We start from the raw sequence: 24,796 nt of genomic DNA, 5'->3' as shown, positions 1-24,796 counted from the left end.
TCTACTCTGAGTTCGGGAAACTCAAGGAAGGCACCAGGTGAGAGAACTGTGCCTCTCAAGTTGTTTTCCTTCCACTTCCTGGCAGGCAGGCACTTTCCTGCACTTACCTCCATTCCCACCCCAGCGCACACAGACACAGACACAGACACAGACACACACAGACACACACACACACACTTTCTGACTTCCAACACTAGGAGTTCGGCAAAGTGGTTCAGACACCAGAAACAAGGACCTAAATTTCCACGTTACACAAAAATCTACCCAACCCCTGGATATAATTTTATTAAAGGAAAAAAAAATAGATAGTTACTCAAAACCTATTGGAACACAATCACAATGCATTACAAAACCAAAACCCATTGGAACACAATCACAACGCATTACAAAACCAATCTTTGCTCTTTCCAAAGGAGGTACACACTTAGGAACATAGGATAGCCTAGACTTTACTTATTCCTTTACTTATTCCTTATTCCTGTTATCTGAATAAGGTCTATTCCCATGCAAATAGACCTATTCCTGGAGAGATGGAAGCCAGCCTTGCCCCTAACATAAGAACGCTGCCTTTTCTTCCCCCATCTGCCTGTTTCAGTCTTCTTTATAGAGAACAAGAACCTGATATCACAGACACATCAAGTACCACCATCAGGACTGATCCTTTGAAGTCTCTTGACTAATTGCTCATCTCCTTCATGGGGTTTAATCCTTTGGTAACGATTGCCATGCCCTCTGGACAGGAAGGCATTTTCCCAGAGATGTAAGGTTCATATCAAGGCCTGTTTTGAACCAGTTCTCAGATTGTCATTGTTACTGCCATCCTCTTTCTCTGGATTATTTTGTCCACTGTATGCCAGCGCTTCACCATCCCAGTAGTTATACAATCTGAAACATTTTCGGGCTGTGTCCCTTCAGGCAACATAGAGTCGGTCAGGGGAGAATTCCTCCTATTTGAATCATCCAACAAGAAAAAAAAATTATTCCTTGCACGTAGATAATAACTAGAATGTCAGAGAAGTTACTAGGCTGAACACTTCCCCCATCATTCTAATTTCTTGTGTTCAAGAAGCTTTGGTAATACAGGAGAAGTTATTATCTAATTATTGATCTTTGTAAGCATCTTGGAGAGCTTGTTCTAATAGAAGAATTGAGGAAAGTTCCTTAAATAAATAAGGAACACCTGCATTCACCCGCCTATAGCCTGGTGAGGTACAAGCAAGGACAGGATTTACTGCTTGACTGGGTTGATCGCATATATAGTATCTGTCCTACTCTTGATCCATGTCCTCCAGAATAATGTACTGCATTCACATTGCTAGCGCACCTTCATTTTTAGTTGAATTCTGTGACATTCTGTAACATTTCCATCCTCTACCCGTTGATTCAAATTCTTTCCATGCTAAACAGATGAACTCTGCCTAAGGAACTTACTTTCCAAGCTGGTCCTGTGACCCAGCCGGGCTTGGCTGTGGCTTTTTTTTTTTTAGTCGCTGGACAAGATTTTAACACTCTCTGCTGCTCTTGGCCTGCCCCACTTCTGACTGGCTGTATTAATATTGGGCGACAATTCGGTTTTCCTTTGGCCAGCCAAGGATTTCATGGAGTCAGGCATTTCTGTGCAGTGTGTAGCTTCCCTTCTTTTTTCACGGCTTTCTCTTCAAGCCAAACCCTTGGCTTTCGTGCCATGTGTCTTTCTTCTGGAATATGTTTCGTGGACTTCCAGTTGGCTGCCGTTAGATCACGATCCAGTGCTGTAGTTAGGAGCGCTAAAGATGAATGAGAGGTGGAGAAATCTTACTGGAGGGAAGCCACAGATCGCCAGCCAGTGGATTCGTTTCTGTTCGCAGGAGAGAAAGCGAAAAGCCCGGTGCTTTGATATTGGCTCACGGACCTGTCCGTTGGGAGAGTTGAATTGCACATCTCGTGAACGGGAACGTTCCAAAAAGCTGCATGAAAGTCGGCGAATGTATATGTTCTCACACTTGCTTCCCATGGCCCCGTTCTTCCTAAAAGCTGGTCTGACAGGTTGATTGAGAAACAATGGTTTGCCACCCACACACCATATGTTGCTATGTGCCGGACCAATCTCTGGCGAAGGCAATGCCAGTTTCAACAGGCTTCTTCTTTGACTCACTTCCCTGCAGACTTTATTAGCCCGGTGCTCTGTACAGACTTTCCTTCGCTCAGAGTACTTGTCAAAAATCCTGGATGGAAGATGTATTCTTTTAATTTCCTGCACAGTCTTTGACTGCTGCAGCTTCCTCTTAAACGCCTTTTTCAGAATCCAGGCAGCTAATGGAAATAGTGAAACCATAGCCATGTACTTGGGGATTCTTGTCTGGATACAGCAGGTGGCCACCAAGCTGGATTTCTTAAAGACGGACAAAGCTCGTTTGCAGAAGAACACTTGGAGTCTTGTAGGAAAATAATGCTCAGAAGGTCTGCACTGTGCATGTTTTGCTACATGGGAAGAAAGAATATTGGGCTCTTTGCCCTGAAAATACATTTGCACAATTCTGATTTGTGCAAATACCATGTAAGAGTATCTAAGGCAGATTATTCCAAATTCAAGATGAATTGAAAAAAGTGTATTCGCGAAGGCTTTCACAGCCAGGATCTAATGGATGTTGTGGTTTTTTCGGGCTCTTTGGCCATGTTCTGAAGAACAGCCTTCAGAACACAACCAAAGAGCCCGAAAAACCCACAACAACCAATTGAAAAAAATGCTGGATCTCTCTAGCATTTGCATTATTTTATTATTATTTATTTATTTTTGCATCCCGAGATGGCTAGTTTCAGAACTCAGATCAGATGATTGAGTGCAGAGGAAGAACCCATTGCATCTAAAAGGACTCAGCCTGTACAGACAACATTTTTTTTATACAGCCCTGGCACTTGCGAAAACGCCCATGCTGGCGCCCTGCAGGTGTGTAGGGTTACAAACACCATCATCTCTAACAACATGATTGGCTAGGAAAAGAAAAAGCTCCATTCCAGTATCTCTGCTGGGCACAGTTTGGAGGAAGGCTGCCCCCCGACATTCTGCAGCTACTTTGCTCGGTAAAAACACACCGACCAAACTTGACAATCTGTTTTTCGGGTAAGCAAGCGTTCATAATGTGAGCTAAAGTCTCCTAACAAGGAACCTTTAGCTCAACTCTAAGCTTGGTCTTAGGGTTAAAAAGTCAGTTCAAAGCAGCACCGAAATGCTTATTATATTGTCCCTTTGTTTCATTGCCAACTGTGGATTTATAATTGGACTCATTTGGGAAGCAGTGGGACACTGTGACTCACACAGCATCCCCTGGGCTTTTGACTTTCTCCCAAAGCCCCATAGCCTGGAGTAGCGAGTGAATCCTGATACCAAACCTATCAGAATTGATGTAAACTCTGGAACACCTGATGAACAGTTAAAAAGGGAAGGGATTCTTCAAAATCGTTCTGACTTGACTGAATTAAGCTGAGCTGTAATAAATGTACTTGCTTGTTTGATAATCGGGGAGGGTCACCTTGCCGGATCGAGAAAACTGAGAGGCACAGAATAGGTGGTGATTTGTTTTAGGTTGCTGATATAGTGCTAGTTTGCAAAGGCCTATCCTTCAGTTAAGAAAAGAAACTAAAGTACATTTTTTTCGTACCTGAATGGGAAATAATGTTTTTAACAAAAATTTCACTGGGAAGAAAGCAAACCAGTTGATCTTTTAGAGCAGTGGTCCCTCCAGATGTTCTTGGACTTCAATTCCCAGAAATCCTGGCCAGCAGAGGTGATGGTGAAGGCTTCTGGGAGTTGTAGTCCAAGAACATCTGGAGGGCCAAGGTTGGGGACCATTGTTTTAGAGTGTTGACAATCAAATGGATTCTCCTTTCCAGTTGTGTTGGGAGCTGAAATTGTACTATGGCTAGAATGGTTTGCTCATTTGCTTGGGAGCAAGCCTCATCGGTAGAACTTCATGGTGAGTAAAGCTGGCTGGATTGCTCTGTGATTTTTAGGTATCTGACTGTGGAGCCAGAGGTTAGGAATTCAGTCCCCCCAATGTGCCTCCTGGCAGGAGAGCTGGCCTGTAGGCAAGCTGCACAATCCCAGGGCACCCTTAGAAGAAAAGAAAGGATCTTAAAGGCTTCAGCTATGAGCCACATCTTATTGACTTGCACACTTGCGGGGGACAATCATCACACAAGCATTGCTTGTTCTTTTTCTAGCTGTTAGTTGTGCACCTGGTTGTACAATAGGTCATGTGACAGAGAGCCTCAAATCCACAAAACCTGCTTGCATATCCTTCCACATAGAATAAATACAACAGGATTCCGCCTCATGTCTGCAAAATGTCATTTCCTTCCTATCTTATTAAATCTGCACCTGCTCTGCCTTAGCCTACAGAGTTTTTAACAACAGGCGTTGTGTGAATGTTGTAAGAAGCAACCAGAAGCCATGAGGTCACATGTTTGTTCCCCTGTGGCACTGCACCTGCTCTCATGTGAAGAAACATTTGTTTTGTTTTTTTGGGTAGCTTCTTTGATTTCATCCAATACACAGTTTTGGGTCACTGGAGAGAAAGAGCAATCATTTCTGCTGAAGTGAAGTTCCTGGATTTGGGGCAGGATGTTCATTGTCATGTAGCCTGATCATATTTGTATTTACTCCGAAGAATGTTTGTTTACCAAGCATTACTCCAGGCAAGGTGGCACAGTGTGGCCATTTCTTATGAGTGACATATTCTCTTAAGCATAAAGGGCTGTGGAGGTCCTGGAGAGTGGGAGGAGGTGCAGAAGCCAGAGCAACATCAGTGAAACTGTCTGTCTGTCTGTCTGTCTGTCTGTCTATCTATCTATGTCTCTGTGTGTGTGTGTGTCTGATACCCCCTTTCCCCTCCCTCTCCAAAAAAGCCCTTTTCTTTATTATGTCTCTTTGTGATATCTCTCGTTCCTTCCACCTCCTTCTTCACCCCACCCACCCCATTTACTCGGCCGCACGGAGAAGCGACAAGCCAATCCTACCACAGCTCTAAACAGACCACTTGTAGATGGACCAGCGCTGGCTCTACGGCTTGTAAACGGGGATGAGCACCACGCCCTAGAGTCAGACATGGCTGGACTAAATGTCAAGGGGAACCTTTACCTATCAATCATGAGAAGTATTGTATCTATATACTGTAAATGGGGAAAAGAATATAACTTTATTCTGCTTTGATCAGACTTTGCCTGGAATACTGTATCCAGCTGTGAGCACCACAATAAGAACATAAGCAAGAAAGATGTCTTCAAATTTCTGATGGGCTGATACATGAATGAAGAGGCAAACTTGAAAACCGGAACCAAATGGTTCAAACTAAAGGGAGAAAGGTTCAAGAGAAACATTGTGAAGAAATTCCTCATGATAAGAGTAGTTTAACCAGGGAATGGACCACCTTGGATGTCAAACAGCTTCTCTCCATAAGAGGTGTTTGAAAAGGGTGGAAGGCTGTTTTTTGGGGGGTGTTTAATTGTAGATTTCTGCACTGACAAGAATTGTATTGGATAGCCCTTGAGGTTCCTTCCTTCTCTATATTTCTGTGATTCTGTGTCTTGATCCAAGACAGGAAGGCAAGCCAGGTTTCTGTCAAGTCATCTTCTTCTGCGTTCAGCACCTATTTCCCTCTCCTCCTCCTTCTTCTTCTCCTTCTCCTCCTCCTCCTCCATTTAGAATTTGGAGGGTTTTCCTCCTCTGTCTTCCTGGGAACTATTGTCCTTTCCCTCCCTAGCTCCCCCCCCCCACAACAACAAAAAAATGGTCGCATTTAGTTAAGTGCAAAGTGGAATTCTACTCAGGAAGCACCAGTGGGCGATTTAAACAAAATGATACCTCATCAGTTGTCTGTGTGAGGAAGGTTGCTTTTCCTTTCCTTTATCTGATGATGTGCCAAGTTTATCCTACAGTATTTACAGTACAGTTTGTTTGTTTGGATACCCTCCGGTGCATCGCGGTGGAAAAGACAAAAGAGAGAACCCCAGGAAGTTTATGTTGCGAGGTCAAGTTGGAAGAGTTTATGCTTTAATTTTCTTTTCTAATCTCAGTGTTGTTTTCTTGGAAAGCTAATATACCGATGGGTGGATGAGTGGGCATGCAAGACTGAAATCAGCCTGGCTGCAATCATAGGCGTCTTTTATCGGTGCATATGAATTAGCAGTTGTAGCTGACAAACTTGAAAGCCCAGCAAATGAAGAGCTGTGCTTATATCATGGAGCAGGATGGGTATTGGTAGTAAAATAAGATTCTTTCCCTCGCCTGGTTAGGCTGAAATGCTCTATGTACTTATCTCTGAGCAAGACTCTGTGAAGCTTATTTTTCCATGTACATTATTGGAATATGCTTCATCTTTGACGTTCAGTGGGAGAGACTGATATTGAAAGGCTCAAGATATTTTCACCTGCAAGAACCTAGTGAATGGAGGCCCACAAAGTATCCGCTGGTGGGCGGATTGTCCCTTGGATCTGTCCAAGTTGGCCACTCCTGACTAAGCTCCATTACTTGCTCCCCAATGACTGGAAGATCTTTATTTCCCCCTTGTAGTACTTGATTTGGGTTCATTATTTATCTGGATCATTTGCTTTTCCAGTCCTGGCATCCTGAATTGTTTTGGATCACACCTGACAATTAGCCATGCCAGTCTGGAGGATCCAGATTGAGAAGAGACTCGCGTTCTGAACTGGATAATCAGTTGGGCTGAAGCATCTCTGGTTTGAGAACACCTTCTGTGTTCCTGGCTTTTGTGTGCTGTTGGTTAAAATTTTGTACAGATGTGTGTTTTTGGACAACAACTTGTGAAATGCCCCAAGCAGGTCGGGCAGATAATATGAGAATTCTGGTTCTCGTGGAAAATTCACTAGCCAGTTTCCAGACTGATTTTAGCTTTTGATTGCACTCCAAAGTTCATGTCGTATGTCCTCCATATGCAGCAAGCACCTCTTTGAATAATCAAGACTCATCTGCTTTCTGATCATCACCTGATTTCTTTATCCTTGTGTCTGCTTTGCTGTTACCACAAAGCCGTCAGTACTGCATGTGTTGGTTTCTGTTCACGTTGGTAAACACTCTTTTCCCCCCCTAGAATGTGAAGGATGACAGGAGTGATGAAGAAGAGGAGGATTCATTCAGTGATGCCGAAGAGGCGTGCATGAAGAACGGAAGCAAGAATGGATCGAGCCATAGTCTGCTGAACCACAGTCATTAGCACATGCCCAGCTCTGTCTCCCCGTGGTGTCGTTTTTTGTGCCTATAACGCATCCTACCGTAGAGAGCTTAACGTCAACATCTTAACTGGAGTCTGTGATTGATTTTATTGCCGGTCACTAGAGCTGGAAGAGAGCCCAGATTTTAAAAAGAGTGAAAATAATTTGCTTAACTCAACAAAATCTACTTAATGGCCTGCTTTCTAATAATGCTGTATGGGGGCATATAGGCAAATATGACCTTTTCAACTCTTTCCAATGCTCAGTGGTTTCCAGGTGGTCTTTGGACACCATTGCTTCAGAATGAAATACTCGTACATCTAAAATATGATAAGACATTGTCTTTAATAATGCTGTAATGTGATTCAAGAAGTGTGGGCATGGTGCAGATTATTCCATTAAGGATCTGAACAGTTTTATGCAAGAGAAAGCCTTGCTAGTCAAATTTTTTTCAATAAAATATTTGTTAAAAAATTTTTAAAAAACAGTTTTTGAGCTTCAAGCCCTTATCGTTGGGTTAATCCTCTGAGAACTGGATCTAATTTCCTCTTGGCAGATATGTCCATAGGAAGAGGCAATATAGAGTAGCATCTGTCGAGATCCTTCATACCATTTTCCTCTAGTCTAGATTGACCTATCCATCAGTGTTTTACTTGATGATGGTGATGCAAGATTTTGTGAACTAGAGGGTAAGCTTTGATGGAACAGAAGCAACCTCAGAGATCTTGTGATGTTTGAGGCTGTCTAGTAAGTTAGAACCAACAGCCCCCTGGAGTTAATATGAATAAATATCTGTAGAAGGTTCAGATCTGTAGAAATGGAAAAGCTGTCAATTCTGCACCGCCAATGAGTAGTCACCGCCCATTAGCTGCTTTAGGAAGGAGGAACATTTTCATTGTTATGCTGATTGCTGGAAAACCCAGTGCTCCTCTGGGCTTTTGAAAGTCAACACACCAGCAACATTGGCATATTGTTTGATTCCTTTCTTGTTTGAATCTATTGTTTGAATCTTTTCTTTTAGAAAGTTGTGCTCTATAGACTAATGTTTTTGGGCTGAGTCAGCATCCGAGCAAGGCTGGGAGCCAGGAAATTACAGATGAGGGGCAAGCATGGAGCCAGAATCAAGGAAACCACCCTTGTGGGAAGAGATAACGAAGGAAAGTACAGAAGGAGACGTCTCTTAGGATGTTAAAGACTGTGGCTAGAAGGCAGTTAGGAAACATGGAGCATGAATGATTTGTGTCAGGAGCTTTCCATGTTTCCTCTCAATCTCCATTTTGGAATAATGAAAATCAGAGACCATCCTCTTCAAAAGAGTGGTCCTCCTGTGTGTTCAAGAGGGTGGCGAACCTCTCCCTTTGTGCAAAATGTCAGCAAAAAGACAGCTGTGTGCACAATGGGGCATTTGCACACAAGGATAAAATGAGCACAATTTTGATGCTATTTCTTATAACGTGTTTGAGTCAATCTTCAATGTGCCGGTTAGCTTGAGTTGTTGTTGTTGTTTTTTCCCACTGTAATTTGTATTGCTTTTGTTGATCCCCGATAAAGACAACTTCATTTGTACATCTGATCTTTTTGGGCATCTACTTTGAAAGACTCACCTGCCTGGAGGGAAAACGTTATAAGAGCAAGTCATGACACAATTCTTTTCATGTATGATCTGACCTAAGATTTCTTTCAAGCTTCAAAAATCCCTCTGCGGCCACTAGGTGGTCATGAAATGAACCCAGAGCAGCTCTTTCTGAAGGTAGGGTAAAAAAATAATAATCTTGTTTGGCACTGCATCTTGCCCAGGTCATTTCTGCCAAAGGAGAATTGGAGGTAAATTGTCACGAAGCTCAGTTTTGGATTCTTGATGCTTTTCCCCATTGTTTTGTAATAAGTGTGCTTTGAAGTGTCCTTCTTTCCCCTACCTGGAAATCTCTCCTTTGATCTACAATTAGCAGCTCGGTACTGGTCTAGATATTTTTGAATGATCTCTGCTATCAACTGGGGTTAAGGCAGTTGTAGTATATGATTATGGGGGCTGAAACTGAAACATCTGGAGAGCACTAGGCCACGTAACCCTGCTCTCAGCGATCCTCTAAGGCAGTGGTCCCCAACCTTGGGCCTCCAGATGTTCTTGGACTACAACTCCCAGAAGCCTTCACCACCACTTCTGCTGGCCAGGATTTCTGGGAGTTGAAGTCCAGGAACATCTGGAGGCCCAAGGTTGGAGACCACTGCTCTAAGGATTACAGCATCTCTGGAATCCACAGCTACCCTAGTTTCAGGTTTTAGGTATCTTTCATGGTCCTGGAAATGAGAGATATGTTCAGCCTTTCCTGCATGTAACAGATTGGGGATGTCTAGGTGGGTTTCTACCCATCACCTGCCAAGAGTTCCTTTCCTGTTTGCTTTTTTAAAATAGCTGAATTGTCCCCTTAAGTAATTGTACGCCATCAAGTCAATTCTGACTTACGGTGATCCGTTCCAGGCTTTTTAAGGTAGAGAATACACAGAAGTGGTTTCCCTTTCTATTTTTCTTGAGGCCATCATGGAATTATGTAGATTGCCCAAGGCCACCCAGGCTGGCTTTACTCATGGGGAGACACAGTGGGGAATTGAACTCTCAACCTCTGGGCTCCCCAGAGAGGTGTGTGTGCCCACTGTTTTTCTTCTCAAAGAAAGATCCAGATTGTCAGACAATCCTGGGCCCATATCTAATACAGCATAAACGAATGGATAGCTCAGTGCTTTAGATCCCTGCCTGTGGAGCCAGAGGTTGGGAGTTCGATTCCCCCACTGTGCCCCCTTTGATAGGGGCTGGACTTGATGATCCATGGGGTCCCTTCCAGCTCCGCAGTCCTAAGATTATTTTTGTTGTTCTATAAAATTGGTATATAACAGACAAAAGTTTTGGTTTAAGCAGCAGCACATATACAAGTCTTACGTCTGAGAAGGGAACAGCAGGAGCCATTAGGACATGGCACAAAGGAGGGAGAGGGGATAAACCGGTGCTTGCCGCATGACGTGCAAGGGAGTCCACCAGGGATGAAGGAAAACATTTATCCAACTGGAATAGGTCAAAAAAAATACAAAGGACAAGAAAATCTGTGATCCAGTAGAAGTGTGTGAGAAATTAGTGCTGTTATTATCTTGAGAGTTCTAAAAAAGGAGGGGTTTTCAATTTAAGACATTACAAGAGTCCTAGACAAGTTTTTCAATAAATATATTTTAAAATGCCTGCGTGTTCTTTAGTCCTCTTCATATATGTCAGTATAATGGTGATGCCTCGCTTTTTGTTTGTGATACTTCTCGTTTCTCCAAAGTAATTTTAGGGATGGGCGTGGGACGGGTAAACATTTTGGATTTCATCCGTTTTGAGTTTTCTTGGAGGAGGATGCTTCGTGCGTTTTTGGATACCCATCCTTTTGTTAAATGTGAAAGGGGCTGGTAGTTTTGGGTTCTGTTTATCACTTGCCCAAAGCCCTCCCCCTCAAAGATCCCTTCTTAAACTCATCTTTAAAAAGAAGAGGCAAAACGGGCAACAGAAAATTGGTTCAAAAGCCTGAAAGAACTACTTAAAATAGCAGGGGTAAGGCAGCTGATCCGTGGTAAATTAATAAATAACACTTTATTTTTTAAAAAACAATTGATCTAACAGGAAGTTGACTCACACACATGCATACTGGGTGGCAGGGGAGTTAAAAACAGTGTCTCCTCTCTAAAAACAAGAAGGGCAAAGATGTGAATAAGGCCAAAAAATAAAATAAAATCAAAGTCAGTGTATTCGCAAAGGCTTTCACGGCCGGGATCCAATGGTTATTGTGGGTTTTTCGGGCTCTTTAGCCGTGTTCTGAAGGTTGTTCTTCCTAACGTTTCACCAGTCCCTGTGGCCAGCATCTTCAGAGGACTGGAGTCGGAACTCTGTCTGTGCTCTGGTGCAGGCAGAATTATACAAACATACTGAATCTTGTCTTCTGACCCTATGAATAAGCCGAGGGAGAGACTTCATGCATCTTGTTGTTCCATGTGTATGCATATGTGTGCCGATGGAATCAGAGGTGTCTGTATCTCTGTAATACTAATCTGCCCCTAAGATGTTTAATGATTAAAAGAGAAGATGTGGGTTTTGGCTGAACGCAGCTTGCAAACTGTGAACAAGAGAGGGGAAAGATCCCTGCATTTTGCTGATTCTGAAAGAAAAACATCATCTCCACAGGCATTGTTGTCCAGTTCCTTCAGCTGCAAATCCACAGAACTTTGATGATCATCAGTCGGGCCATTTAAAATAAAACAGAGAGAAATGGATGTACAGAAGATGAGTATGGAGGCATGAATTTAGAGAAACCTAATCGGTATGAAAAAGCCACAGAGGTTGGCCAATTGTAGCTATAAGTTCATTCTAGGGTGTGAGCCATTGGTTTTCAAAAAATGCGGGTGTTTAATACAAGGACTAGAGATGGGCACAAACTGATGGTTTGGTGGTTCGAGCTGGTTCGTTTATTGGCAGGTGTTCGGAGCGTCAAAGCTCTGCTTCTTCTGGCAGGCACCTGCTTGGAAGGAGTGGCCTGGCTTCCCTGCCCCGCCTCCTCTGGGCGCTGCCTCTGAGTGGGTGGCTGCCAGAGGAGGTGGGGAGTTAAAGTGCCGAACATTTGTTCGCCCAATAAACAAACTGTCACAAATTGCCAAACCCGTGGTTCGCGCCATCTCGAACAGGGACCAAATAAAAGTGTCCATTAAGATGCTCGCCATAATTTCTCTGTGATGCAAACGTGAAATGTTTTCTAGAAGTTCGGACTTAAGGTAACACTTAAACTGACGAATTGGGTGCCGTGCAGCCACTCTTCCTCTTTGGTCTTCCCAGACCCTAGATCTTCCTTTTATTTAGAACATTGCTTTGGGAAAGCCCCCACTCCCCATGACGAAGAATTGCAGGTGCCTCCATTTCTACCCTTAATGCAGACTTGCGAAGGGGCAAGGGTTTTAATGGCTCAACGTTTGTGATTTGGATTTCAGAGAGATGGCTGGGGAGTGGGGGTGGAAGTGGAGGGAATTGGCCAGAACTCTTAAGACACCTGCAAAGAGGTGGGTGGGAACCCGGCCTCTTTGCTTTCCACTCTTGTCTTCTAAGCCAGTCTGGATCTTAAGCACCAGAGAGGAAGTGAAGACCTTGACATTAATCCCTTGTCAAAGAGTGGGATTCCCAATCAAAGGGTTGGGGGAGATCAAAGGCATCTAATCTCCCTCCTCCCTGACCGTAGAGAACTCCAGTAGGGTTCTGAAAGTTTATTTAACTGATGGTTCCCCTTGGCAGGATTACTGGAGTTTGTGGGCTTATTATAAGGTAAAGTTGAAGAAATTGCCCAGCACTTAGACTTTTCCTTCATTCCTCCCTCCCTTCCTTTCTTCCTTCCCTCCTCCCTTCCTTCCTTTCCTTCCTTCCAAATGCAAACTCAGGACATTCCTCTTTATGTACTATGTTGCCGACATTCAGCTGCCCCTACCTTTGGGAAGAATACCTTCTTTTTAATCACTTGGAAACATCCATGTTCCCCATGATACATATATATTTTGGTGGTCTGTCATTCTCACCTGACTTTCTGCATCATTACTTGAAGACCACTGGTGAAAAATCATTGGTTTCTCTGGCTGGAGTCACATTTTCTCTTTGAGTTCAGCTCCTTTGGCAAACCAAGGCCTTTCTAATTTTTTGTATTTGGGAAGCAGCATGTCCATTTCTGGGTACCCTGTGTGATATATTGAACAGAGTCATGAACGAGGACTCAGGAGAACGGATTCCCTGCCTCTGACAAGGAAAATCACTGGTAGGTAGAATTAGTAAAAACACTCTTCTAATACCTCGCTTACTTTGAAAATGCCATTAATAATAATAATAATATTCTGTGCATCTCAGAAGAGCCAGCCTGGGTAGCCTTGGGCCAGCTGCACAGTCCCGTAATGCCCCCAGAAGACAGGAACGGCAAACCACTTCTGTGTATTCTGTACTGAGAAAACCCTGAGAAGGGTTGCCCCAGGTTGGGATCAACATGAAGGTGCATCTGCATCATCATCATCATCATCACTACTACAATGATGACTGATAGGCATTTGAAAGTAGACCAAAGGTTGTATGCTATCCTGACGGTGCAATTAAATATCTGTGAAAATGGACTTGCCTTAGTAGCTTCGTCCAGCAAAAAGGCTTCACAGAGAGCTGCACAGGGCAAAATCAACTGAATATTCAAGTATCCGGCTGTGTGTGGATTTTCGGTGTGATGGAAATCGCTCGTGGTAATTGCAGTTATTAATCTATCCTTCTCAGCAACTGTTCTGAAAATAATCAGCAGGTGGTAGCAGAGTTACAGTTTTGTGTTTGAGCTGCAAGACCTCTTGATGAGTACCACAGGTATGAAATTCTCCCCTGGCTTTCTAGCAAAGAGGGTAAGGCCAGGGGGGCAGAGTCGGCTCTTCCACTGGGCAGCATGCAGTGACCGCCTCAGGCAACAGAAGCTGGGAAGGGGAGCAGGAGAGACAGATTCCTGGCTGTTTCTCTGGAACTCCCCACCTATTCTAACTCTGTTTGGTCAAACAGGGTGTACCATGCCCCTGTTTTGCTGCTTCAGATGGGAGAGAGGAGGCTATCTCACTGGCCGGTAGTGAAGAAAGATTCCATGAACAGTCCAATCGGCTTCTGTTTGTAGACTGGAGAGTGGCCTGCATTTCATCTTTGATTCAAGCAGTGGTGCAATACAAAGTTTTTAAGCGGAGGCGCCCATTATAATAGTCCCGTGGCCCAATGGGAGATCAAAACTGCAAGCAGATGGATTGGGTCTTCTGAACTATCAGGGAGCAAGGCTTTTGTAAAGTTAGTGCTTCTTAATGGCTCACTGAGGAAGTAGGTCAGCCTCAAATACAACAGCAATAGCTTGCAACGATACGGTGTTCCTGGGAGAACTCATTTCTCTCTCAGCTATGTAAGGTTTGGAGCTACGCTCAGAGGCAATAGGAAAGCCTAAATGGTGTAGTGGCCAATGATGTCACCATCCCTGTGATTCAGAAAGTCCCGGAGTTCAATCTTGCAAGGCTTAACCCCACTAGACCACTAACAAAACACTTTGGGCCATCACTGTCGAGAGAGATGAAGTACAGAAATAAACCACCTATGCTTCGCTTAATCTCCTGAAGTGGTGCCCATGCTTAGGGGACTACAGAATGACACTACAGTGATTGGTGCTTCATCCTGTACAGTCACCATTGCCTCTTGACCTTTCTTGTGCACAAACTGCTTGTTTGGTGGTTTGTGCTGGTTCATTTTTCAGCCAAACAGATATTCGGTGCTTCCCAGCCCTGCCTCCTCCAGCAGACTTCCGAGCCCTGCCTCCTCCAGCAGACTTCCGAGCCCTGCCTCCTCCAGCAGACGCCCACTCAGAGGCAGCTTCCCTGCCCCACCTCCTCCAGGCACTGCCCCTAAGTGGGTGCCTATCAGAGGAGGCTGGGCTGGGCACTGCCGAACACCTGTTTAGCTGAAAAACAAACTGGCACAAACTGCCAAACCGGTGGTTCGTGCCCATCTCTAGGAAGTCTGCATTTTTTATTGAGACAACATTATGCAAACTTGATAATTGCAATCCCTGGTTTTGGATGGAATTTCCTTGAGTTTGCACAGCCTGTTCTGCAGGGGATGAGAGAGTGTTACCCACCAAAAATGTAGTATTGGACATTTAGAGATAGTAATTTAACATGGAACATTTAAACAACATTGGTATGGGAAATAAGGGAATGGAGGTTTGGAGAGACAGACAAGCTTTGCCAAGCACAGAACTGCCAACATCAGATAATGTTTCCATGTTTTTAGTTTCATAAGAACTAAAAACATACCTGCATTTCCATGAGGACTAGCAATTTCATTCTAGAACAATCAAGGAGGATGTCAGCCTGCCTTGAAGAGCCATAATCCCAAGCCCTTGAAGTCTAAATGCATGAACCACGGCATGCATGTCAAGGATATCTTTTAACTGTATGCCAAAGGGTATTTATTTTTTAATTTTTACTGGTTTAAATGTGTCAGTGTGTCAAAATGTAGCCTGTAGCACCATCTTCGAACACTAGATGGCAGACAACTATTGCCTTTATTTCTTTATTTTATTTTATTTTTTAAATTACCCCACTTTCTTCTTAAAAGGGAACCAAAGGCGGCTTACATCATTTAGAAAACAGTATTTTAAAGCTGACAAGAGTGAGCATACAATTACTAAAAAGGCTCACACGGATACCATAGTAAAAAGCATAAGCAACACCAAATCACATTCAAAGCAGCAAGGCACAACAATCCACTTTGAAACCTCACTGAGACAGCCAGTCACTCAAGGAAAGCCTGCTTGAAGAGAAAGGTCTTTGCCTGCTTGAGGAAGGACAGCAAAGATGGGGCCAGGCTGGCCTCCAGTGGGAGGGAGTTCCAGAGTCTAAAGGAGCAGCCACAGAGAAAGCCCTCTCCCATGTCCCCACCAAGTGTGTCTATGAAGGTGGTAAGACCAAAAAAAAAACAAAACCCTTTGATACATGGGTTATAGGGTTGCCCCTTTCCCCTATGTGGAGCAGGACCCTCCACTAATTTTTTTACTTGAAGGCTCTGATGTATCAAATTAAGGGCTATTCCAACCCATGTGAAGCCAGATATTTCCAGTAGTTTTGAAACAGTAAGCGCTGTGGTGTTCATTGATTTCACATTTCCAGCAGCTCCCTGAATCCGATCAGATTCTTACACACGTAGAAAAGAGAGAGCTCTGATTATAGGTTGCAGAGTTCCATCCTTGTAAGACCGGCATGCATTAGACGTTGACAGCAGCTGCTCTGTAGTTAATTATAGGTAAGGTTAATTGGGTCTTCAACAATTATTCCAGTTTTAAAGATTAACTACTTATACTTTGCCTTGAAGGCATGACAACAGGTGCTGTGTTGTGATGCAAATGTAATTAAAACAAACATTTTTTTATCAATAATACTTAAGGATTGAAAGCACATGTTTATTTTAAAAAATCTAGCAATGCAGAGGAACAAGTAGAAAGAAAAGAGCAAGATACTAGAGGTATTACTGATTACCAAGGGTCTAGCCATACCAAACCATCCCTGGAACAAGGACCCCAGTCCTTGTCAAACACTGCAAAGGAGGAAGAAGGAGGGGGCACCTATTATACTGAGCAATATTTATTCTGTCATAAGTCTTGTTATTTGCAGTAAAGTTTGTTGTAGTTAACTTTTTATATGATTTGTGTTTTATATAAGTTCTGTTTCTTCACTTCTGTGGTTCACGGCTTAGAGTAACAATTTGCTAGATGGTCAATGGATGGATGGATGGATGGATGGATGGATGGATGGATGGATGAAATGAATGCATAACCATCTAGGTTTTGATGAAACGTTTTCTGTCTTCAGCAATCTAACCACAAGCACCCTTGGTTTGAGGCTCCCGATCAAATGGTCGGGAGAGGCCATGGCCGAGCGATGGATTACATGACCCGCCTCTCCAGAAAGAGTTAGGAAGGAATCCTGGTGAGTAACTGATGCCCATATTCGAGTTGGCAAAAATGAGCCGGATTGAGCAAAGGTCTCAAGGAGGAGACATTTTCTTTCCCTGCATCCATTGGGAAAGAACATTTGTGACCATAAACACTTCTTTAATCTTTCACAAGCCAAATTAGAATTACGTACAGATTACGTAGAGGGAAATCCAGTTGCTTTGATGTCAAAGAGTCGAGGCACTTCCTTGTTTATGCAGGAAAACAAGCAGATATAAAGTAGCTCCTAACGTACCTGAGAGACTACATGCTGGTCCCGGAACACAAAGCATTCTCAAATAGTATAATTCTTTTCCATGCTATGACTGCTGTTCATTTCAAGGCAAGAAAAGCATGTTTTTTGTAGTATATCCAAAGGCTAAACTCACTTTCTATTCAGGCGGAGTCACCCTCTGATCTCAAGAGTGGACCACCCTGAACAAAAAACATCCAAGATGAATTCCAAAGTGATGCAGACGAAGAAAATTAGGGCAAGGGGTCCATCTCTCTCTTCCCTTAAATCAATATAGGTGCTTCTAATTTTATTATAGACACCTATCAGCTTATCCATGCAGCTTTCTGTGCATTGCTAACCTAGTACTTATGTTGTTATGTGCTGTAAAGTTGCCCTTGACTTATGGTAAACCTCATGAACAAGCGATCTCCATCATGTCCTGTCCTCAGCAGCCTTGCTGAACTCTTTCAAACTCAGGCCTGTGGCTTTGTTTAGGGAGTCGGTCCATCTCGCATTTGGTCTTCCTCTTTTCCTGCTGCCTTCCACTTTTCCTAGCATTATTGTCTTTTCCAGAGAACCCTGCCTTCTCATGATGTCCCCAAAGTAGGACAGCCTCAGCTTCGACATCTTCACCTCTGAAAATAATTCAGGCTTGGTTTGATCTAGGACTGATTTGTTCCTCTTTCTAGTAGCCCAGGGTATCTGCAAAGCTCTCCTTCAGCACCACATTAGCATAAATGATGTTTCCAACACAACTATGAGACAAAGCAGGCCACATCTGCCTTCCCCTAAATTAGTCTCTGATCACCAGAAATCATTGGCTTGGTGGCTTTGAAGAGAAATTGTCTTGTTCTAACTGATCTTATTATTATCGGGATGTTTGTATGAAACAGGCCTTGAAAAGTTCATGACTGGTGTTAGCATAGCACGACAACTGTCATATTCTGCATCCCATCCCCTTTTTGTCCTCCCTGTATAACCAGGGTCAGTGTGGTTAGATAAAGCCGTGGCTGGACTCGTATGGCCGGAATTCAATAGGTGATTTACCCATGCATGAGTGAAATTGCATAAGGCGTGGTAGCAAAAGGCCACACATTCACTGGTGCAATAGTCACGTGATTGAGAATGTGACTGGCATCTCATTATTTACTGGCAATTGGCCATCATGGCTTTTGCAGTGTTCTTGTGCAAGTGTAAACTGCTCATATCGTTCTAGTTCCTGCTCCATGCATTTGAGGAAATGGGCAAGGTCCACTGTAAAGGTAAAGGTGGATTTAGTCCAGTCGTGTCTGACTTTAGGGTGTGGGTGCTCATCCACGTTTCCAAGCCATAGAGTCAGCGTTTTGTCCGAAGACAGTTTCCAAGGTCACGTGGCCAGCACAACTAGACACAGAATACTGTTACCTTCCCACTGAGGTGGTACCTATTTATCTACTCGCATTTACATGCTTTCAAACTGTTAAGTTGGCAGGAGCTGGGACAAAGCGACGGGAGCTCACTCCGCTGCGTGGATTCGATCTTACGGCGGCTGGTCTTCTGACCTTGCGGCACAGAGGCTTCTGCGGTTTAACCACGTCCCTTACAAGATCCACCGTAGCCCATGCCAAATAAATCCTGCAAGCCTTAAAAGTGCCACAAGACTCTGTCAGTTTTTGTCACAGCAAACATATGTGGCTACCTCCTTGAAAAAACTGGATGCCTTGTGTATGTCATACTGGGAGATCAACGTTCAAAGCCAAACACTTGGCTGGTTTCTTCTGTCTCTTGTCATTGAGCTCCTTGTTCTTTGGTTTTCTTGCCTCCTGGGGTCTCTCTCCAATTTTCCAGCCCTTAATGCTGTCACTGGCTTATTGTCCCTTTGAGATTTTAATCTCTGCCAAACCCTCCGCTTCCCTTTCCCTCAAAGAAAATGGCACAGCAGCTCATTCAAGGCGGTCCATTCAGGGAAACTGCATTGTCACAACTGCAATACAATATAGACATCCCCTGGAGAGGAAGCCAAAGATGCTATCTGGAGGAGGAGAAAGGATACAGAGGAAAAAGCACTTTGATTAGCATCCAAAGTTAACCCTTCGCTTCCAGGCCAAAGGGGATCCGTCTTGCAAAGGGTCCTCGTAACCCACGGCCAAGGTCTCGAAAGAGTTATTACTAGCTTTGAAATAACCGGTGCAGAATCTGGCTTCTCCAGTAGGAATTTGAAATTGCAGAAGGAAAGAACACGAAAGGCAGAAAAGGGAAATGCAAAGTCGAGGGATACCCAGGAGGGTCTAGTGAACAGAGCGATGGACTGGGGTTCAAGAGAACTGGGTTCAAATTCCTACTTGGTCATGAAAAGTCACAGAGGAGGTTGGAACTGGTAAATATAATAATAATAATAATAATAATAATAATAATAATAATAATAATAATAATAATAATAATAATAATAATAATAATAATAATAATAATAATAATAATAATAATACCAAACACAGTCAATCAAAATTATAAAAATATAATAATGTGCCATCAAGTCAATTCAGACTGATAGCAAACCTTTCCAAGGTTTTGAAGCTAGTGAGTACCTAGAAGTGGTTTACCATTCCCTTTTTCCAGGGGCACCCTGGGATTATGCAGCTGGCCCAAGGCCACACAGGCTGGCTTTTCTGGGGTGCCCAGTGTGGAACTGAACTCCCAACCTCTGGCTCCACAGCCAGAGTCCTAACTCACTGAGCTATCTAGCCAGCTATGGAACTGGTAAAACCATAGTTTAAATATCTCCATTGTCTTTAAAGCCCTATAGTTATGTGCCTTCACATCTGATAGCAACCACTATGCAAACCATGAGTTCCCATAGGACTCTAGATAGGTCTAGATCCATTGACAGGTCTCTGTGTGCTTTGCACCCAGGAAGGACATCTAATTCCCAATCTGTTCACAATCATAGTAGTCAGAAAATGGTACTCGTTGCTTTAGAATGATACTGCTGATGACAAAGAAGTCTTAGCAATAACCAGAAGCGGGCCTCCACTTGAAAGGACTGTGAATAAATTCAGAGGCTCTGAATCACTGTGTTCTCAATGTGTTTCCTTGGCAGGAGGCTCTAATTAATGGGCCATAGTGCTGTTTTGGAGGTGGGGGGGGGGATCAGATCCTGCAAGTGTAAGGTTTGCCCACCTTTGGTTAACAAAGGAACAGCAAAGCATCAGCCAAGGACAGAAGAAGACTAATAGCTTTCCCTCCCAGGATATTTGCTCCAGTCTTTGATCATTTGGGGAACAGGCAAGAAATGGCTGGCCAAAAGGGAAATGGAGACAAGGCTCCTGTACCACTTAAAGTTGTATGGAGGAGGAAATATCAACAGCGATCTACGAGCACCATCCGTTGAATTCCATCTGGCCACTTTGATTACTAGAATATCCAGGTGTTGCAAATCTGCAGGAAAGGGGAAAATTCCATGGGATTCTACTTTTCAGTCACAGGGCTTGGACCGAGAGCTGATCAAAATCCCAATTTTGCCGTGGAACACGGAGCTCCGTGATCATATGCTCTGCTTACAGAGAGGTAAGTCTACAGAGACCCTGGGGATTACTCTCAAGGTACACAGGCCTGGGATTTTCCTGGATTGTTGGGAGGTTAAACTCCTCTCTTCCTGCTTCTATAACAAAAAACCAAGTGGTCACTAGAAGAAAGTTATTTTTTGACCTGTTAGGATGGCCCGCCTAAGTGCTGTCATGGGAAAGTACAAGACTGCAGTGTGGACCGTTTTTGCCAGATTCTTTGCAGGTTCTTTAAAGTTTGGAACTCTGTGCTGTCCCTATTGCTCTCTGGCCATAGCGGTCAACACCATCGCTTGGGTGTGCCTTCAGCACCGCACCCTGCCAGATTCCCCATCTTTGTTTTTAACAGGAGTCTGATGAAAAAAAATGGGAGCTGGTGAACTTGGTGGCTAAAGAAAAATGGCAGGGAAGCATTTTACATGTTGAATCTGTGAGCTGTACTGTGTAGACAAGTTGAAGATCGGATCAGGAAAACAGTTTTTGAAGTTACAGTTGTATCAGAGGGAAAATCAGTCCACCATCTCACTGGAACCTTTCTGAAGATCCCGCTTTTATTTTACCTGCTCTGATTCTAGCAAAATATCTCAGTGATACCCTACTGTGTTATGTGCTATTGTCATTTCTTATTTATGGCGGACCTATAAATTAGTGACCTGCAAACACCCCTGGTGTTGACAGCTCAGGTCTTGCAAACTCAAGGCTGTGGTTTCCTCTATGATTGAGTCAATCCAACTCTTTCCTCTTTCCTACTGCCTCCCACTTTTCCCAGCATTATTGTCTTTCCTATGCCTCTTGTCTTCTCCTTACAGCCTCTGTTTCATCTTTGCTCCTTGCTTCTAGAGAGACTCATTTTAAAGAACAACAAAAAAAGGATGTGTGTCTGATGGGATGGCAACTTCCCTAAAGGCATTCTTCCATTAATGTGGCCACAAAAAAAAAAGTTCCTGTATCTTTAATCCTTACACCAAAAAAGGAAATTGCAGCAGGTGGACCTTGTATAACAAGCTACACCTGCTGAAATTCCTGCTTCCACCAGCATTAAAAGGACAGGGTGCTCTTTCTCAGCCGGTCACCCTATTCTTGACCTTAGGATGTGGCTAAGGTGGAGATAATTCAAGGGGCTGAACTGCTCCATGGTTCAGGTCTCTGGCTGCAGAGCGAGAGGTTGGGAGTTCGATCCCCCCACAGTGCCTCCTTGACAGGAGCAGGACTTAGGGTCCCTTCCAGCTCTGTAGTGCCAAGATGATGATGACGATGAGGTTCCTTGGGCATGGAACGAGGGTTAGCTTCCTAGGAAAAAGTTTTCCATCCTGGCTTCATCTCCACGCTGACCTGACCTCTCCAACTTCTGCAGGTCAGGGGGCTAAAGTCACATGAAGACCAAGCTGGAGGTGAAGGAGGCTCCACACACACACCCACTTCGCGCTGCTCCGCCCTCTCACCCCAACTCACCTGAAACCCCCCCTCTTTCCCCCCCGCCCCAGGTGAGACCTCCAGCACCACCTTGCCGCCGTCTCTCTAGCGCCACCTACCGCCGGCCCCTCGCCTCTTCGCCCGCAACCCACGTGTACCGCTTCTCCTTTTACAACCTCGCTATTTACCCGAGTGTGTTAATTCCCACGACCAATCAGCGGTCTGGAGGAGTAGCTCGGGGAGGTTAAGCTCCAATCAGCACCTGCGCTTGCAGAAGGGAGGAGATGCTCCAGAAGGGGGGGAGAAAGAGATTTTTTTCTCCCCCTCTTCCTTTTTTTGCTTCTTTCTCTCTCTTTCCCCCCTCCCCTTTCCTCCTTTTTCCCCCCCTGTAAACCACGTTGAGTTTGTCTGTAGCGCTAATTAATTTTTTCCAAAGCCTTGGGAGGGCTCCGCCGAGCGTCCGGGATCCCGCGGCTCCGGCTTCCACCGACGGCGGCTCGTCCTCCGCCTCTCCTCCTTGCGCCGCACCGTCCGGTTTCTGGGGGCCCCCTTCGCCGGCCATAAAATGTTTGACGGCTCCTTCCTGCCTCTTATATCCCCTCTTCTGCTCCTGATCCTCCTTTGCGGACCGGGCATGCCTACAGGTAGGATCGGAGACGCCGGCACTCCTTTTGGGGGACCGGACCCCTTGAAAGTGCCGGATCCGTCCATGTTGCATGCATGATGCAAAAAAAAAAAAGAAGAAAAAAAGCCATACCAAAAGATTCTCCCCAATCAGGTCATTATTTTTCCTGGAAAAGGATCCTCCGTGCGCCTCTCTCTCTCTTTCTTTTCCTTGGTAACCAAAGTTTGTAAATTGCCTATAACTTCCTCCCGGTTTTCCCTTTTTTTTTTCTCGTTGTATGGGCTGCGATCCCAGTTTTTTCTTATCCAAAAAGGATGTCTCTCTCTCTGTTCCAGACTTGCCTATCCTTAATTCCAGGCTGGTCGTGCTGTAAAGTTACAGGGGAGGGGAAAAAAGCAAAAAGAACTGCTCGCGTTAACGCTGTAGCTCCCATTTTTCTGGACTGATCGTCTTGCTCGGCCGGTCGGTGCAAGGCGCTGCTCCGCTTAGGTCGCTCGCTCTGCGTGTGTGCGTGTGCGTGCAATGAAACACCTAAAATGTTTTCTTGCATGATGCAAGAAACGTCCTTTCCTCTTGGCTGCCTTGGTTGGTTTGGCTGCCTGCAAAGTTGTAGCTACAGTACTCAGCCGGGACCTGAGTGCGGGTCCGGGTCTCTCCTCCTCTCCTGCCTTCAAGCCTGCAAAAAGCGTTACAGGGCATTTTGATCTGGTGTGTGTGGGGCTCGCTCAGGGCAGGAGAAGGTTGGTCTGATTCTGGAGGGCAGCGTTGCTTTGCTGGGTGCCCTCCAGGTACCAAGATGCTGGGCTCCAGTGGCTGTGCTTGGGGGGGTATGCAGGTTGCAGCCTAGAGCATCAGGAGGGCACCGGCTTGGCCGGAAGAAAAGGGCAGAACCTCACAATTTGCGAATGATTCCCCTTGTTCTTGAACTGCTGATTGAGTTACACCGAGGAGATATTAGTGACCAGCTTGTGAATGACAAGTTTTGTTCCTTGTGCTAACTCAATAGAACCTCCTTCTTCAAAGGCAGTATATCTTTTATGTGGCACGAAACATACACACCCACCCATGCAGGGAAGGCTTGTGAGAGACTCAAGGTTGGTAACTCTTAACCTGATGAAGGGCAGCACTTGAATGCGACTGGGAAATTGCACATGCCGAGAGGGACACACATAGATCAGAATAATGTGTTGTTTTTGTTAATTTCATTTTTTAAAAGTCCATTCAAAACTAGGGTGCTTCCTTAATCACTTATGGATAGATGCCTTTCCCAAAGCAGGCAAAGCAAAGCAACAACAGGAACGTGCTTGATTGGAGCCATGTGTAAAGAACTCCTAGTTTAACCGGTATTGGAGCAACCGACATGAGAGGCAAGCCAAAGTTGTTAGCGCTCAGATCCTATCTGGAATCAGGCTGCGGATTTCCACTCAAATTCAGTAAATCCATAGGATGCCCATAAATGTTCATAAGTTATGTCTATTGGCCACGCTGGTTGTTGCAGCCTGGGAGTCGTAGTCCATAAAAGCAACTGAGCAACAAGGGCCCGAATTCAACATGTTTTCTTCGCTGCCCTCCTGAACAGCTGGCATTCCAGGACATGCTTTGGCAACCTGTTTCATAACCAAGATGGAATAGCATCAGTTCCTGTAGGGAATTTTTGAATGATCTGAAATCACTCTGGCCTGCTTTTTTAAAAGATCTGATCCACCCTGGAAATGAAGCCAGTTGTGATGTGGAATATTTTAAAAATTAATTAATTCTGTCCTAATATGCGATGGTACCTGATGGCTCCAAATATTGCATTTGGGTATATATGTTAGTTGCAAAGTTTTCAAAGTCCACCCACCCATGTTGCTGGATCAGTTCCATGTCAACCCATGAGGAGGAAGTCTTGCAAAGCTAACAGCTCTGAATTGCCCCTTCAAGTATACTGCCCCAAAGTATATTATCATGCAGCAGGGAGAGGTTGCAACAAGATACTGTTCCTGGGGAAATTATTTGCTTTGTAAGACTTTTTGCTCAAGTGAGAGAGACCAAGAGAACACAAAGCAGGTGGCGAATGGTCCTGTCGTCCCTGCTGCTGAAGAAGTCCCAGGGCTTTAACCCTGCAAACTCAGGCTCCATCACGCCATAGTCCGTAAGTGATTCAGTCTCTTGGTGAAAAGGAAGAATGGAGGGGCAGAAAACCCCAATAGTACCTCTTTGATGTTTGAGGGTCAAATCACGCCTGTCGCTCATT

The 24,796-nt window shown here is 44.4% G+C and overlaps 2 protein-coding genes across 9 annotated transcripts in view; both read left to right on the top strand.

Moving 5' to 3' along the window:
• The window catches only part of CERS3 (ceramide synthase 3), a 40,238-nt gene extending 29,803 nt beyond the window's left edge, over window positions 1-10,435 (top strand). For all 3 annotated transcript variants that reach the window (XM_020781743.3, XM_020781742.3, XM_072982073.2), the window contains one exon: window positions 7,086-10,435. In XM_020781743.3, coding sequence (XP_020637402.2) covers window positions 7,086-7,208 — 123 coding nt within the window. In that variant the 3' untranslated portion in view covers window positions 7,209-10,435. The remainder of the gene's footprint in view (window positions 1-7,085) is intronic.
• Window positions 10,436-19,812: 9,377 nt separating this feature from the next.
• The window catches only part of ADAMTS17 (ADAM metallopeptidase with thrombospondin type 1 motif 17), a 164,841-nt gene continuing 159,857 nt past the window's right edge, over window positions 19,813-24,796 (top strand). For 4 of the 6 annotated variants that reach the window (XM_078381127.1, XM_078381125.1, XM_020781746.3 and 1 more), the window contains exon 1: window positions 19,813-20,526. In XM_078381127.1, the coding sequence (XP_078237253.1) occupies window positions 20,271-20,526 (256 nt within the window). In that variant the 5' untranslated portion in view covers window positions 19,813-20,270. Of the gene's footprint in view, window positions 20,527-22,229; window positions 22,580-24,796 lie in introns of those variants that run through there. The other 2 variants (XM_020781747.3, XM_072981668.2) reach the window with 2 other exon arrangements.

This window comes from Pogona vitticeps, chromosome 12 (assembly GCF_051106095.1).
Source record: "Pogona vitticeps strain Pit_001003342236 chromosome 12, PviZW2.1, whole genome shotgun sequence".
Lineage (NCBI taxonomy): Eukaryota > Metazoa > Chordata > Lepidosauria > Squamata > Agamidae > Pogona > Pogona vitticeps.
This window is presented reverse-complemented; position numbering and strand designations above follow the sequence as displayed.